The sequence below is a fragment of the Dipodomys merriami genome, unplaced genomic scaffold (assembly GCF_024711535.1).
Source record: "Dipodomys merriami isolate MVZ:Mamm:240054 unplaced genomic scaffold, mDipMer1.0.p SCAF_6, whole genome shotgun sequence".
NCBI lineage: Eukaryota > Metazoa > Chordata > Mammalia > Rodentia > Heteromyidae > Dipodomys > Dipodomys merriami.
Genome location: NW_027206179.1, coordinates 67,519,186 through 67,536,860, shown reverse-complemented (window position 1 = coordinate 67,536,860; position 17,675 = coordinate 67,519,186). Strand labels below are relative to the sequence as shown.

Sequence of the window (17,675 nt, the reverse complement as noted above, 5' to 3'; positions counted from 1 at the left end):
CAAGTTGATATTCCAGAAATATAAGATAGAATGGTGTCATAGGGTGAGGTGTTTGTGGTGTATTAGGTACAAGAGTTTGTGGTGGAGTCCCACAGAAGGAATAACCCCTAATGTTTTACACCTCCCAGTGAGAAGAGCTTGTTGAAATGTTTCACCATTTTACATTAGCCAGTACTGTCTGTTTGCCAGCTAGGCAAAGGCTCTACCACCTGAGTGGTGGCCAAAGTCCTTTTGTGCTTTAGATATCCTTCCAGGAAGGTCTTCCTTCCATTTAGGCCTGGAAGTGACCTCAGACTAAGATCTGATTACCTATGCTCCTGATAGGGAGGAATACAGCTGTGAGCTTCTTCATCAGTATCACTAGTTGAGATAAGGGCCTCAATAACTTGTTTCCCAAGCTGGCTTCTAAATGAGATTACACTCAATTACAACTTAGCATATGGCTATGTGGTAAAGGCATGTGTGGCAGACAGCCCCTTCCTGATACATATTTCTTTCATCTTCCTAGCAGTACTGTTGTTCCAACACAGGATTTTTCACTTTCTGCCATGCACTCTATTACTCATGCCACCTGCCTTTTAATTGTTTTCTTCAATTGTGTCCAAGTGTCAGTCCCAGGCAAGTGTATGTGCATTCATATGTGTCCTTGTGTCTTTACATATATATTCCTATACAAATATATACATGTGTGTACATAGTCATTAGCATAACCTTCTACCTATATACTTGTCTATCCGTAGATTTTTACGGCTTTATTTGTATTTTACCATTCAGTAGCACTGCCATCACCATGTGCTGAACAAAATTCATATGCAGATGTGCTATAGGAATGAAAAACACATATAGTCAGATATCACATGAATTCCTAGATTTCATATTCTGGGTGAAATTATTCTGCCAGTCATACAGTAGAGGACTGGGTTTTTTCCCCTATAACTTTTGGTTCTCTTCTCACCCTTGATTTGGAATAATGGCACATTGCCGTTTCATATCATTAAAGTAATACACTTGGTGATCAAATATTGACGATAAGCATTAACTGCATTCTGAAAGTGAATGGGTTTCCAGTTCAGGGGGTCAGAAGAGGAAGGTGCAAGATCCTGTCCAAAGGAGATGAGAGCCATATTAGTCAGGGAACCACCAAAGCATTTGGGCCTGAACTCACTAATGGAAAGGATTGCTCATCAATTATCCATGATCTTCATCACATCTAATCAAAACTTCCTGTTGTTCCAAGTAAATGTAGGTAGATATGAGAAAGTAACTACAGACTCATTACTTAATTTGAAGGACTACTGCAATGACCTCCATTATGTGTTGGGAAAATCTACAGTGACTATTGGAGCAAGGCACCAATAGTTCAATATTGTGTCCTAGAAGTCTTTTTTTTTCTTTTTGCTTATGTGGTGCTGAGGAATCGAACCCAGGGCCTAATGCATGGAAGGCAAGTACTCTACCTCTGAGCCACCTTCCCAGCCCAATATTATGTCCTATTAATAACACATATTCCCTGTTAGTCATTTTGAAACTTGCAAATTACCTTTGCATAGAAGTGAGTGTGAATCATTTGGGAATGAACATATTTGGTCAGGGACAATTTGAAACGATGAAACCTTTAGCTGGCTGGTTGCAACTAAATACTTACAATGTTAGCTGTGTGTTTTGTCCCTAATGGCTCTCTAAGTACATAGATATTGTCCATAAATAGAATATTTATGAATATAACTGCATTTCTTTCATGAACCTGGTAACAATTGGTCTTTTAACGTTTGTACGTATAAGCCTAATTCATATCTTGCATCTTTTCCTACACATGAGTGTTTATGTTTGAATGACAAAAACATGAGAATTGGCAAAGAAAAAAAGCAATGAATTTGTATGTAAAGAGGTATCAACAATGTGTAGTTGATTTTGTCACGTTTCATTCCACTGTAGAGAAACACATCTTCCCTCCTACTGTTCATAAATTCCTGATTATGTCCCTAAACTAACTTCTTACAAACATCATATCATACCTCTCTTCCTAGCCCTGGGATAAAATGAAACAGCTATACATTTGCGGCAGGGCGTCTATCCACAGTGGATATGAGTGGGAAACTGTAGAACTAGCCTGACATGGAGATGAAGGTGCCTCTAGTCCCTGCCAACTGGGACCGATTCCTTGCTCTTTTAAAATTCTTTTTTTTTTTTTTTGGGTCCGGTCGTGGGCCTGAACTCTGGGCCTGGGCGCTGTCCCTCAGCTCTTCAGCTCAAGGCTAGTGCTCTACCACTTGAGCCCCAGCGCCACTTCTGGCTTTTTTTTTTTTTTCTGCTTATGTGGTGCTGAGGAATTGAACCCAGGGCCTCTGGCATGCAAGGCAAGCACTCTACCACTGAGCCACCTTCCCAGCCTTTTAAAATTCTTTTGTTTCTTACTCTTTCAGGATTCTTTTGTCCCTACACCCAATCTACCAAATCTCATGCCAAGGCATTTGGAATGAAATGCTCCTTAGATTTTGCTGGTATTTATACAGTGTCTCCAACACAACATGCACATGCAGCATTTCTGATTTTGTTATAGGTTTCCGTTTTATCCAAAGACACAAAGTTGGAAAGTGTCCTTCACACACTATATTGAGATCAGGTAGAAACTAAGTTAATGCCATTCTCTAGTGCTGGAAACCTCTCCATGGACATCACAAATCTCAGTGTCCACATTTCTCTATTTGTATAGGTGTGTTCAGTCTACATACACGCATGGAATCTAAAATGAGGATCATTGGAGGAATTAAATTTTTACCCTTGTAAGAGATGATTTACATACAGGATTTAAGTCGAATATGATGTAATACGTCTACCTAACCTATATGACCTCTTCCTGTTTAAGTTCAACTCACTTCATAGGAACTCAAGAATTCTGTACCATGTGTGTTTCCACACTGCAGATGCTGTTTCCTGCTGTCTTTCTGGTCTCCCACATAGAGACAAGGAACAGCAGTGTAAAAGCAGGGCTCCCACTCAGTGTGATTGGGAGCCTTTCAGGATGGAAGTATTCAAGAGAAGGTAGCATCAATTCAGGATTGATGAGCTCCTTTCTCCTGGACTCTATAGAGTGCTGGGACTTCCTTTTTGTTTCAGAAAGTGATTGCCAGCTCCCTTGGCTCATGTTGAGTACCTGACCAGGATTTTGGGTGCTAGAACTTGAGTTCACAGCAGACCACGAGGTCTTTTGACCTCCTCTATCATTTTCTACTTAGCTTCAAAACAGATCATGATGACGTGCAGCTATTGACAGGCATTCCTGTGTATCTGAATAGTCACCATAACTCCAAAAGAATTTGTTGCTCAGATGACCAAAAACTCAACTTACCAATTAGAGATGTTTTCATTATCTTGAATAATAATGGCTGTTAAGTCGCTGTCCTCACTGTGGACATATCAAATGCATAGAAAAAATTAAGTGGAACAATGTAGGAAGAAATTACACATTTTTCTGACACTACTAGGTAAGGTAACTATGGCCTTATGTATGCTATACAGGTACTCTGCAAATTGGGCTACATGTCTAGCTCTTCTGTCCCTGCCACACCCTCTCTCCAGTACTGAGTCCTCAACCCAGAGCTCCATACTTGCTGCTACTGTGCTCATGGTAAGGTGATCCTTTATGCCTAGGCTTGCCTATTCAGTGATACTTCTGAGTATGCTATCACCATAACTTTAGATGGATGTGCATGCCTTTGGCTCTAGATATAATGCTATAAATAGAGGATGCAAAGACCAGAGGGTATCAATATGAAGCCCTCCAGGGTGGAAATTTCTGCAGAAGTCCATCTGCAATTAATCAGCAAAATGGTGTACTGCGAGTGTGGTTCAGGAAGCAGAGCTTCAGTCATAAGCAAGAAAGCAGAAGATTCCCAAAGCCCTGAGTTGAAGCCATAATGTCACTGCAACCCCCAACACATACTACACTCTCTCTCTGTCTCCAATTTCTTTCATTTGAAATGTGAATTTATTAATGAACCCCGTCGTTACTGATGTGAGAAGTAATTAACTTGTTCTCATGCCATGGATTTTTGTTTACTAAATATAAATGGTGCCCACAAAGTATTCATAATGTCAGAAACCTTAGAACCACAGTATTAAAAATTTGTCATTTCTTGTGCAATGACAGGATTATGCATAAATTCAGTTCAAGACCTAGACAACCAACGTACCCATCAAAGAACTGTATATATCCAGCAAACTATGGAAAAGAGGTAGACAAAAGATCCTTTACACCCTTCAAAATGAAACTAACTCATAGTCACTTTGCCATGAGACTTCCATTTCTTAACCTGTGACAAAATTGTTATGGCAGGAACAAAATGCATGGGATTGTGTGTCATTGCACTCATACCAAAGGAACACAACTAATTGTAGTAGGCTCTCATACACAGGTGGTGTGGGAGTTTTCTAGGAGTTTTTCCTCACAACTCAGTAAAAGAATTAAACAATTTCTTGAGACTCATTTCTCATTTATCCAATAAGAATGGGAAAGGAGTGATATTGCAGACATAAGCTGCACTGCCAATACTTTGAAAATAGTTCCTAGAAACTCTATGCTTAATCTTTGTGTACATTTCCATATGGTTATCTACATACAGATATCTGACCTTTTAGGGAAGGATCCTTCTGTCATCCATTCTGTTGCATTTCCTTGATGCACGCTAAAGGATTAAATTGTACACAGTCAAATACCATGTGCATTCATAAACAGTTTTTCATTCAAATTAGCTACAGTTTCCCTCACATAAATGGGTAGAAATGGAAAGATTTTATATACCTAGCTAAATGAAGAAAGGTATTTCCATTTTTCCCTAGAAATGAAATTAATTTCTTGAGGTAATTGCATTTTTACCTCTGCAAAAGAAAGCTTTTCTACACAATTAAAGAATTTTTCAGGGCTGGGAAGGTGGCTCAGTGGTAGAGTGCTTGCCTTGCATGCCTGAATCCCTGGGTTCAATTCCTCAGCACCACATAAGCAAAAAGAAAAAAGCCAGAAGTGGCGCTGTTCCTCAAGTGGTAGAGCACTGGCCTTGAGCTGAAGAGCTGAGGGACAGCGCCCAGGCCCAGAGTTCAGGCCCCACGACTGGATCCAAAAAAAAATAAGAAAAAAAGAATTTTTCTACAGGGCCATATCAAGCATTGGAATAGAAACAGCCATAAGAGACCTCCCATCTAAGAACAGCCCAGGATCAGATGGTTTTACAATGGAATTCTACAAGGCCTTTAGAGCAGAACTCACACCACTACTCCTGTAACCCTTCCATGAATTTGAAAGAGAAAGTTAACTACCGAACTCTATGAAGCCATTGTATCCCTCATCCCAAAACCAGCCCCATGTAGATAAATCCATTTGCATTCTTTGTAGGTTCTACATTGTAAGAGTTTTCATGCCCTTCATTCAATAGCCAGAAAATATAGACCTGAAGCAGGGGCTCTGAACAATGTGTTCAAGGTTTGAGTTGCAAGCCAGCCTCCCTGGAGCAGAACTCTGTATTAAGTGCGGTTTGGAGCACCTGGCACACGAAGCTCTGGATATATCTTTCATCTCTGATTTCACCCAGCATGGCTCCCCTCTCCCTGTCAGACACTCCTTCTCTCCACTCCAAACTGGAGTCTCCCATTTGGTCTTAGAGTTTTACAAATCTAAAACCAGATTATTTCTTGAGGAATCCTGCTCTTAAGAGTAATGACTAGAGCTGGGAAAATGGCTCAGTGGTAGAGTGCTTGCCTCTCATTCATGAAGCCCTGGGTTCGATTCCTCAGTACCACATAAACAGAAAAGGCCAGAAGTGGCACTGTGGCCTATGTGATAGAGCACTAGCATTGAGCTGAAGAGCTCAATGGGTGGGACAGCACCCAGGTCTAGAAGTCAAGCCCCACTACTGACCCCCACTCCCTCCCAAAACAAAGAAAAAAAAAAGAGTAGTGACTACAAGTCCCATATTGCTTATGACCTGTTCTTCTCTTAGCCAATTCCATCAAAAGACAGACGTCACCCAGAGATCCATCAGTGACAAGATTAGACACAGTTAAAAAGATACTGCAATCCCAAATCCTCCAGAGGATAGCTTTACAATTTTCAACCTCTTTTTCCTTTCTCTTCTTGTTACACAATTCCATTCCAAACAAGTAGTCTTCACACTTAGATATGGCCAACTCATGTCTGTTTCAGTGTTCAGATTTCCATGTAAATATGTGATCAGATACATATGATCACAGATCATGTAAATTCTTAAATTCCACTTTTGTGGAAATATCTCCATAGCTGATCACTGTAGGAACCTTACTCCCATGTAAATCAGTTACTTGGTAGTTTGTGTATCACTTTTCCATGCACTGAATTGTAGATATTTAGAGCACACTTATTGTGTACAATAAAATGTTGACATACTCTGCATTTCTGTTCAGGTGTTTACAACTGAATTATACAAACAAGAACATCACTCTTTTGTGACTGTTTTTTCCTTGCCCAATTCAATTGTGTTGTCTTAGTAAACATGCCTTTTGTTCTATTTTCAGTTCTTAAGCCTTGAATACCTCAACCAACACCTAAATTTCACCACCACAAGAGGCTTCATGCTCTAACACAGGCCAAGAAACTAGAGACATGAAACAGGCCTCTGAACAATGTACACTGGGATTGAGGTGTCTGCTATCAATAGGGGCAACAATACATAGATATTGTTGCCAAACAGAATTTTTGGGGTCCAATAAGTGCAATTCTTTGATGAACCTGGTAATAGTTGTTCTTGGAATGTTTGTATGTGTAGCCCTAATTCAAAGCTGGCATCATTTCCTAGACATGAGTTTTCTTTAGGGAATGACAAAAACATGAGACTTTTGCAAAGAAAAAAAGCAGTGAATTTGTATGTAAAGAGGTATCATCAATGTGTAGTTACTTTTATCATGTTTCATTCCACTGTAGAGGGACACATCTTCCCTCCTACTGTTCATAAATTCCTGATTATGTCCCTACACTAACTTCTTACAAACATCTTATGTAGAGCTCAAAAGTGAAAGCATCAGTCAGGAAAACAAGAGCATAAGGTGCTCAATGCCAATTTACCAATCCTCACAACTGCCACCAAACACACACACACACAAACACACACACACTCACACCACCACCACCACCACCACCACCACTACCACCAGCACCACCACCACCAAAACATACACTCTATAATTTATTTGATGGATATTGTAATTTCATTAGAAAGCCCAATCACTGCTCATTTCAGGAGTAAAAATCATGTCCTGATGCCATGAATTTAAATCTTTACCCAAAGTAAATGTGTCTGTACAATATTCATCAAGTCAGAAACCTTGGATTCACATTTCTGAAAAAGTTAGCAAGCAGTGTACAGGAAGAAGTTCATGTTCAAAATGAGGCAGAAATCTAGAGGGTGAGTGGAAGGGCCAAACACTTTTCCACAGCCAGGAAAAGAGGAAAAAGGTGACTGTGTAGAGAGATTCTTTTCTACTGCCCTGGCAAGAGCTAAATGGCTGCAGGCACTTTGATTTGAGGCCCATATCCCCCAGTGCTGTGAGGTAAATTGTTAGTGCAGAAGCTACTTTGTTTGTGTCACGTGTTCCTGCAATCAAAGAAAATGTGAACAACCCCTGTGAGCAGAGTCCCATGCACAGGCATTCTGATCATTGTATTCTAAGAGGCCTCTTCACTGCTCAGTACACCTACAAGAACTCCATCTCCTCCCTGGTGTCTCAGTCATTCACCCAACTCCCAGAAGGACAGCATGGCACAGAAATGACTGCAGTACTGTGACATTCCAAAGAGTTCCCACAAACTTGGTGCTTAGTCTCTGTACATCTTTGTACACATGCCTATGTCAAGTTGGGTCTGACCTTATATGTCCGGCCTCTCCAAAAATCCTTGTGTTCTCCTCCTGGTCATGAACACTGAAAGATTAAATGATATGCAGAAAATCATGGTGTGAATTCATCCATTCACATTTGCATCCAAATAAGTTAGAAATCACCTACCACAATCTTTCATATTGTGTACACAAGATGGGAATGCCTGCATTTCCTAGAAATGAGGATTCTTGCTCAAATTCAGTGCTCACCTGTGCAAAACAAAGCTTTTATGCAAGCCTGACAAAGAAGTCTTTCCTGGTGAAACTTCACCAGTGTTTACTGTGGTTTGGTTAGGATTCTTATGTTCCACTGTACTCTCTCCATAGGAACTCAAGCTGCTATGCCATCCGGATTCCTGCTTCCATGTCTCCTGTGCTCACTCCTTGCTGGCACTCCTGTTGGCTGTGTGTCCTGCCTCTCTGATTGAGAAAAGGATCTGCAGGCTGCAAGGAGGACTCCCATCCATTGTGATGGTGGGTTTTTCAAGGTCCCAGAGTTGTGGGGAATGAAGAAGTGAGGGATGCTTCCTTAGCTATTTTGAATGAGAAATGTCTTGAATTACCTCCAACAAATGTGAGTTGTATACATGCACGTTGACTGCCTTCCTTTAGCCTTGTAGTTCCTACTACTTGACTTGAAAAGAGAACAGGAGTTGGGGCTGGGAATGTGGCCTCTTGGTCAAATGCTCTTCTAGCATGCAACAAGCCCTGGGTTTCATTCCTAATCACCCCATAAACAGAAAATGCCATAAGTGGTCCTGTAGCTCAAGTGGTAGAGTGCTAGCCTTGAGAAAAGGATGCTCAGGAACAGTGCTCAGGCTTTGAGTACAGTCCCAAGAATGGCAAAATCAGAGAGAGACAGACAGAAAGACACACAGGCAGACAGACAGACAGAGTGATAGAAAGAGAGAAAGTGAGAGAGTGCAAACAGGATCAGTTGTCTCTTAACTTGTTCCAATTTTGCCTAACTAGTTTCAAATCTGGAAACAAGGACATCCTGATATTGATAGCCTGTCATGTATACTGTTGATTGATCCAAGTCTCTAAATTGTTTAACACTCAGATGACAAGTAGGTGGACTCACCAAGTTTTTGGGTCTGGACCGCATCCCACATCACTGTAGAGAAATTAGACACATACGGCAAATTTTATTCTTCAGGTTGTAAGGAAAAAAATCATAGTTTTTGTTTCGCGTGCTGGTAATTGAAACCTTGGCCTTCTGCATGCTAGGCACACAATTGCTTATCTGAGCTACATCTCCACCTTTCCTATCCTTGCCATGTCTCTGTGCTGTACTGAGGTTTGACTACAGAAGGCTAGATGAAGCTGCTAAGGAAAGGTCGTGCTTTTGACTATGCTGGCTCATTCTGTGAAGCCCTGTTGTACTCTCGATGTCCAGGAAGTGACTGGTAGGAATTGGAAGACACTCGCAGTAGGAATGTCTTTGAAAGGCCATTTCCAATTCACCAAAAAGATGATGGGCCACAAATGTAGAGCTCAAAAGTGAAAGCATCAGTCAGGAAGACAAGAGCAGAAGGTGCTCAATGCCAATTTACCAGCCCTCACACCTGCTACCACACACACACACACACAAACACACACACACACCACCACCACCACCACCACCACCATCACCACCACCACCAGAACATACACTCCATAATTTCATTTATGGATATTGTGATTTCATTAGAAAACCCAATTACTGCTCATTTCAGGAGTAACGATCATGTCTTGATACCATGAATTTAAACATTTACCCAAGGTAAATGTTGTCTGTACAATATTCATCAAGTCAGAAACCTTGGATTCACATTTCTGAAAAAGTTAGCATGAAGTGTACAGAAAGAATTTCATGTGCAAAATGAGGCAGAAATCTAGAGGATGAGTGTAAGGGCCAAACACTTTTCCACAGCCCTGGCAAGAGCTAGATGGCTGCAGGCCATTTTGATTTGAGGCCCATATCTCCCAGTGCTGTGAGGTATATTGTTAGTGTAGAAGCTACTTTGTGATCTTGTGTTCCTTCAATAATAGGAAATGTGAACAACCCTTTTGAGCAGAGTCCCACACACAGGCATTTTGATCAGTGTTTTTTAAGAGGCCTCTTTACTGCTCTTTAGAACCACAAGAACTCTTATCTCCTCACTGCTGTCTCAGTCATTCAGCCAAGTTGCAGGAGGACAGAATGGCACAGAAAAAACTGCACTCCTGTGACATTCCAAAGAGATCCCGCACACTTTGTGCCAAGTCTCTGGACATCTTTGTACATATACCTATCTGAAGTGGGTATCTCTCCTTGTATGTCCAGCTCTTGCCATGGTCCTATGTTCTCCTGGTCGTGAACACTGAGGCATTAAATGATACACAACAAAAGACCGTGTGAATTGATACATTAATCTTTTATCTAAATTAGATATAATTCACCGACAACTAACTTTATATACTTTATATGCAAGGATGTCTTTCCTGGGTTTGCTAACATACGAGTGTGTTTGCTCAAATCAATTGTTATCCTCTTCCAAACACAGCTTTCATGCCAGATTGAGAAAAATCTATTTCTTAATGAACCTTTGCCATGTTTACTGTGATTTCATTGCTTTCCATATTTTGCATTCATTGGCTATTTAGGAACTTATGATGATGTACCATCTAAATTTCTGCTTCCATGTTTACTCTTTTCCATTTCACAAATTAGAAAGAAACTCAAGGTGATATAGCACATGAATTTTTGGTTCCATTTTTTTCTCTATTTACTGTTCACTCTCTCTATTGTTGGCTTTCTGTCCTGATTCTCTTATAGGGAAAATGATCTGTATTTGGAAGCAAAATTTCTATCCAACATGATGTTGGGCATTTCAGGTAGAAGACTAGTGGTTTATTGAAACATTCATTAGCTCCTGTAGCTACTTCATATCTGAAATCCTCCTCACTTCTAACTAGTTATTAGGAGTTGCATGGTCACAGTCTTAGCATTCTAATTTCTAGTAATTCACTTCACAACAGGGTCTGAGCAAGTTTCTTTGTTCTCTTCTCTTGAGTATTTATTTTCAAAACTGGAAATAATTAAATAATTATACTGTTAGGCTCTCGTAGATACTGTGTATTGTTACTCCAAAATGACAAGTAAATCAGATGACAAGTAAATCAACTCACCAGTTATTCATATTGGGATCACCAGCTGCCGCTGGATAGCCACTTATAGGTTCTCAGACACACCCATCACACTGTTCCAACTGTAGTATTATTAACAGCAGGAAGTCTGGGGGTGATGGCACAAGTCTGTATTCCTTGCTGCTGTACAGCAGATCTTACATTCAGAGTTGACTCTAGCCTCAGCTAGAAAGTCTCTGCAACGAACAAACAGAAAAGTGGAAATGTGTATTCGATATTGGTATAATTTGTGGAAGGGAAGAGAAAAAACAAATCATTTAAATAGGGATACAGGTGGACCCATTGCAACAATGAGATGTACAAGTCGTTATGTCAAAAAACGAACTTTATAACTTCGAAAAACAAACTTTATAACTTCAGGGGTGGGAGATGGGAATGGATGGGAAGGGGAAACAAAGGAGGAGGCAACAATGCTTGATTAGAATTGTATGTCCATCCCCCACGGTATAACCCCTGCTTTCATTGTATTTGATGTTGGTATAATTTGTGGAGGGGAAGGGCAATAACAAACCATTTAAATAGGATACAGGTGGACCCATTACAACAATGAGATGTACAAGTGGTAATGTTGTAAAACAAACTTTTCATCTTTGTCTGGGCAGGGCAGGAGGGAGCGGTGGGGGAGAGGCAGGGTGGAGATCAGAAAGGGAAACGAAGGAGGAGGCAACAATGCTTGATAAGAAATGTACTCATTGTCTTGCCAATGTAATTGTAACCCCTCTGTATGGTATTCTCACAATAAAAAAATAAAAATAAAAATAAAAGAAATGTACTCATTACCTTGCCCATGTAATTGTAACCTGTCTGTACAGTATTTTCACAATAAAAAAAAAAAAGAAAAGTGGAAATGGAGATGTGGTGCGATGAAGCATTAGAACATGAGCCTGAAGCAAAGGAGCTCAGGCACAGTGCCAGTGCCCTGAGTTTAAGTACCATGACCTCAAAAGGAGAAAGAAAAACCACGGTACAATACAAGGTCTATAATTTGTGAATGTGTTACCTATAGTTTCCACATAGTTTTCATTTATTAATAAACAAACTATAGGTATATTCCCAATTTTGTCAACAAAGCTTGGCCCTTTTACTTATTATTTAGCGTCTTTGAATCCTGTGACTTACATATTAGATTTGTTGTGTGTCAGTATTTCTACAATATAATCCGGAGATATCTGTACACTGAATTACTGGGTAAATTGACCTAAGAGAAGGAAAACACATAAAAATTTCATGCTGATTGCGTTGAAGAATCTTAATATACTGAACATTAGGGGGAAAGTCACATGCACTTGGAACTTTTTAGGTAGTACTCAGCCTTGTAAAATCTATGAAAGAATGAGATCTACAATTCTTTAGATTTTACCTATCCTGTGAGACATACATTCTGTAATTACTTTTCATAATTCAGTTACAGAAACAACAGAAGAGGAATTTTTGAGTCTTCAGCAGACATTAACTAGAATATAAGACACCTTAAGAGAAAATATATTTGCTGCATAGGACCTAGAAATGTAAAGAAATCCAGTGTTAAGCTAAATTTACCTCATGGTAAATATGCTTGTCAATTTTGAAACATTTTGTAATAGAAATAAAAAGAATGAGTAAGTGGCACATTCTACAATATTTCACAGAATGGATATATGTTAGGTAAGAACAGGAAGGAAAAAGACATTGCCTAGCATTTCACACACACACACACACACACACACACACACACACACACACACACACACACACACACACACACACACACACACACACACACACACACACACACACACACACACACACACACACTTAGCTAACCACAAAGCAAAACCTTCATATTTAGCAGCCTCATAAAGCCCCAGCCAGCCCTCACTCCTCTTCATCCCCTCCACCAGCCTACTCTTTTCCTCACATTATCTCACAAGCCCTCCCTCAGAAAACTCATTTTTTTTCTTTAACCCCTGGTACAGATGTGAGGACATGTCCAGCTGACATACAGGGCACACCCTAAGACTGCTCTTGCTGAGACCCTTACCCTATGTCTGTATCCGTTCAGACTGAAAATATTCCTATGCTCACTCCCATGGCAACCCCAAACAGAATGTACTGGTCATCGTTATATCACTCTAGAATGAGGAATGGAATGTTGGAGAATTAAAGGCATAACTATTCTCCTTAAAGACTGCAGACTGAAAGTGGGAAGGACGTACTAAGGTCAGATGCCACGGTATAATTATACATCTCAGCACACAGACTATCTTGCCCTTTCTTTTGATACAAAAGATCCCTGAAATAAAAGGTTTGACTAGGCTCTTACAAATGCTAGCTAAAAAGAAGAGTTGGTACTGGCTCAAATTCCCTACTGAGAGTGTGACAGGTAACAGGAAAGTTGCCCACCCAAGAGAGAGAACCAGAGTATCAGGGGACAATAATTTTACACTGAACCTATATTAGCTATAAATAAAAGGAGAGTACAACACAAAGCCAGGGCAGGTGGGGCGTGGTGGAATCCTGAACAAGATGGTGGTCTGGAGAGAAATGTGCTCCTATTTGACTGGTTATAAAGGGGAACACAAAGTTCTTGGTAACTAAACCAGGATACAGGGAATCAATTGAAGCATTTTCCCCTTTAGTTTAGCTTAAAGCTGTTGTTGCACTCTGCTTCTCTCTTTCGTGCTCCATCCTATGGCCAGTAACTTAACTTTGGATATCTCAGAATCTTCTTATTACATAGTATATATTCTGATAAATGAGATTACATCAATCTTTTGCCTGCCAGTGGAGGTTGGACAGAATGACTAGGGGGCTGGATGTTTTCTGACGAATACTAAATTTGGGTCCAAAAGGCAAGAGTGATAGAGCGGACTTGGGGAAAATTGATGAATCATTCAAACCATTATTTCAGAGAATTGAGAGGAAATAGGTCTGGGTATGGTGGCTGAAGCTTGCTGTCTTATCTATAAAGAAACAGATTGGAGACTATGGTTCAGGGTTAGCCCAGGAATACAAGTTCATGGAACTCTATTTCATCAAATTGCTGAATAAAGCAGTACACAGGTGTTATATTAGCCACAAGGGAGACACAATGGCTGGGATCAATGGTGCACCTCTCTCACACCTAGCAATGTGAGCAAAGCATAAATAGAAGCAGTAGTGTACAAAGCTCAGCTGAACCAGACACAAAGCATGAACTGCCCCCCTCCAAAAATGAGAGCAAATAAGTCCTTGTAAATTAACACTTAACCCTATTGCCCATATGTATGTTTGAATAAAATTAATGAAATAAAACTTCGAAAAGGCACTAGAAATGCCTCCTTGCTGATTTCCATTAAAAATTTACCAGAATGCCGGGTGTCAGTGGCTCACACCTGTAATCCTAGGTACTCAGGAGGCTGAGTTCAAAGCCAGCTCAAACAGGAAAGACCGTGAGACTCCTATTTCCAATAAACCACTAGAAAAGCGGAAGTGGTGCTATAGCTCAAGTGGTAGAGCACTCGCCTTGAGCTGAAGAGCTGAGGGACAGCGCCCAGGCCCAGATAACCGAGAAAAAAAATTTTAGCAGAAAGGGGGACAATCTGAGTAACCCAACAAAAGGGCAAATAAACTGAAGAGACATACCTTGAAAAAAGTATGAGCGTGAAGAAGTGTTCAAAAATCCATTGCCATTAAGTAAATACAAACCAACACGTGAGATTTCATCTAACCTCAATCAGAATGGCCATCACCCAGAACACAAATGACCATAATACTAGTAAGGATGCACTGTTAATGGGAATATAAACCAGTACAAGCACTATGGAAATTGATATGGGGGTTCCTTAAAAATCTGAAAATAGAGCTGGGCAATGGTGGCTCACGCCTGTAATCCTAGCTACCCATGAGGCTGAGATCTGAGAATCGAGGTACAAAGCCAGCCCAGGCAGGAAACTCCGTGAGATTCTTATCTCCAATAAACCACTAGAAAACCGGAAGTGGAGTTGTGGCTCAAGTGGTAGAGCACTAGCCTTGAGCTGAAGAGCTGAGGGACAGCACCCATGCCCAGAGATCAAGCCCCACAACAGACAAAAAAACAAAAACAATCTGAAAATAGATTTACCACACAATACAGTGATAACACTTTTGGGCGTGTACCTGAAAGAATGTAAATCAGCATATAATAGAGGCACTTGCAAATCCACATTCTTGTAACACTTTTCACAAGAGCTGAGCTACGGAAACAGTGTCCCAAAACCGTTGAATGAATTGAGAAATGCAACATATATATACTATTGGGTAGTACTCATCCATAAAGATGAAGTTATATTGTTTTCAGGCCAGGTTCAGGAAGGACAAGTCATGTGTTTGCTCTCATATGTGTGAAAACATATGCAAAAAATACTTGGGATCATACAGATAAGACATTTTTGTCATTGTCAGATTGTTTTATGAGATCAGGAGGTGAGAAAAGAGAGTGTTAGATGATGCAAATTCCTGTAATACATTTTCTCTCTCAATGAAGAGAGCAGCATGGACTCACTAAAAAAATGCTCTTGAAAAATGCCACGTAGAGGAAGAGTAAGAAAAAGCGGGTCAATCTAATTCAAGCATAGTGTATGCATGTGTGAAATACACTGGTGAAGTATGAAGGTTCCAAAAATAACTACAAATAGACTTAGCTTAAGACCCTGCCATTGTTGTTTTTAATGTACTATGTGATTTTTTTCTTTTGTTATGTTCTTCTCCCATGGTATAACCCCTGTTATCACTGTATTTGATTATGGTGCCATGCATCTTGTATATACATTTTTTTAATCTGGGGAGGGGAAGGGGAATAACAAAATGCTGAAACAAGGATGCAGGTTGGCCCTTTGTAACAATGAGATGTACAAAACATCTTGTTGAAAATGAACTTTACAACTTGGTGGGGGCGGGCTGGGGGGGGGGAGAAGGAGTTGGTGAGGTAGGGCAGAAAGAGATATTAGGGGAAAAACAAAGAGGGGTAACATTGCTCCATAGGAAATGAACTCATTATCTTGCTAATGTAACTGTAACCCCTCTGTACAGAATCTTTACAATAAAAATACATATAAATAAAAAATGACCTTGCCACATTACTATTTGGGATATATCTCAAGGAGTCTAATCAATATACAAAAAAGACTCATGCATACTCATGTTTATTCCAGCTTTGTTTAGCACAGGCAAATGGTGGATTCACCTGAAGTGCCTAGAAACTGAAAAATAGGTAAAGACTTGTAAAACAAATATACCTTAGAATATGACTCCATTATAAAGAAACTGAAATCCTGTCATATACAATAAAGCAGATAAGGCTGGAGATGATCACGATGACTGAGATAAACCAAGCTCAAAGAGCAAATATCACATTTTCACTTACTGGTGAAATCTGTACATTAAAGACATATATATATATATATATATATATATATATATGTATATATACCCACATACATATATATACATATATATATATATATACACACATATATGTATGTGTGTGTCTATGTGTGTGCTCCCACATAGAACTTGTTTGCCACTTTGGGGGATTTGAAGAGATCCAAAAGGAAGAGATGGGTAAAAGACTAATGATGGGTAAATACATCAAAAGATAGCAAATAAAAAGGTTGTTAAACAACAGAGGAATGGAGAATAGAGCAATGGGATAGGTTTTTCATTAAAATTCAGTGTATGCACATGACAAATATCATCCATATACTGCTTGTTATAGTTAATTTTCACTTAAAAATGAGGCTTTTCAATTCACAATACCCTGAATAACCCTCAGTAATGATTAGAGGGGCCCACTTTATCCAATTATAAAGTCTTCAAGAAATGAATGAAGAAACTAGAGAATGGAAAATTGAGTTGGCAGAATTAATAGTAATTAATCACTAATATTAAGGGATATTAATATTAAATCATTAACATTCTATGGATGACTGTAACATTTGAATGCTCCTCTGTGTTTAGGTTCACTGAGTGCTGGGAAACTGTGCATGGGGAGATATGAGTCACCCTGTGAAAGAAATGTTGACAGTTGGATTATCTCTGTTACAGACACAGAGGCTTAATTTCAAGTGAGAGTGACCAGGCATCACCTGAGGTCTAATTGATAGTAAATTCCACTTGCACTGAGAAGGTGTCTGGGAATCGGTGTCAAACCATGATGAGCGATGCTGCTTCTGTGTTGATGTGAAATGGTTTAATTCATGCGGTTTGAAAGATAGGAATGTGACAAATACATTGATCTTTTGGGTTGCATGCTTATGCCTGCTTGGGCAAAGAATTCTAAGCCATGCTTGCCATTGTGTATGTGGGGAATGGAGGGAAAGGCAAGCTTGTAGGCAGTTCTCTAAGAAGCCTTCTGAAACCAGGCGTTTGTTGTCTGCTTTTGCTTTTGTAAGGTGGTTATTTCAGGAACTGGAAAGCCAACAAGCCCTATGACCAAGGTAACAGATGTAACCTTTCTTGCCATCTGGTTTGTGGGAAATGCTGTCCTGCTTTTCTTTCGTGACAAGCTCTCACTAAGGCCAGCTAGCTCTCTTATTTGCTTGACTGTGGGGACTCAATTGAGTGGAATGGTAGAAATTATTTTCTCAACTTGGTTATTTGTCTAGA

At 39.9% G+C, this 17,675-nt stretch overlaps 1 protein-coding gene across 1 annotated transcript in view; it reads right to left on the bottom strand.

The window, feature by feature from the left end:
- Positions 1–12,271, bottom strand: part of LOC138814151 (phosphatidylinositol 3,4,5-trisphosphate 3-phosphatase TPTE2-like) — a 70,529-nt gene extending 58,258 nt beyond the window's left edge. Inside the window, exons 1-7 of the mRNA XM_070003091.1 lie at positions 12,192–12,271; positions 11,055–11,248; positions 8,986–9,018; positions 7,891–7,944; positions 4,632–4,685; positions 3,350–3,406; positions 768–821 (exon numbers count right to left, since the gene is read on the bottom strand). Of these exons, the coding sequence (XP_069859192.1) occupies positions 768–821; positions 3,350–3,406; positions 4,632–4,685; positions 7,891–7,944; positions 8,986–9,018; positions 11,055–11,065 (263 nt within the window). The 5' untranslated portion in view covers positions 11,066–11,248; positions 12,192–12,271. The remainder of the gene's footprint in view (positions 1–767; positions 822–3,349; positions 3,407–4,631; positions 4,686–7,890; positions 7,945–8,985; positions 9,019–11,054; positions 11,249–12,191) is intronic.
- Between the last annotated feature and the right edge of the window lie 5,404 nt (positions 12,272–17,675).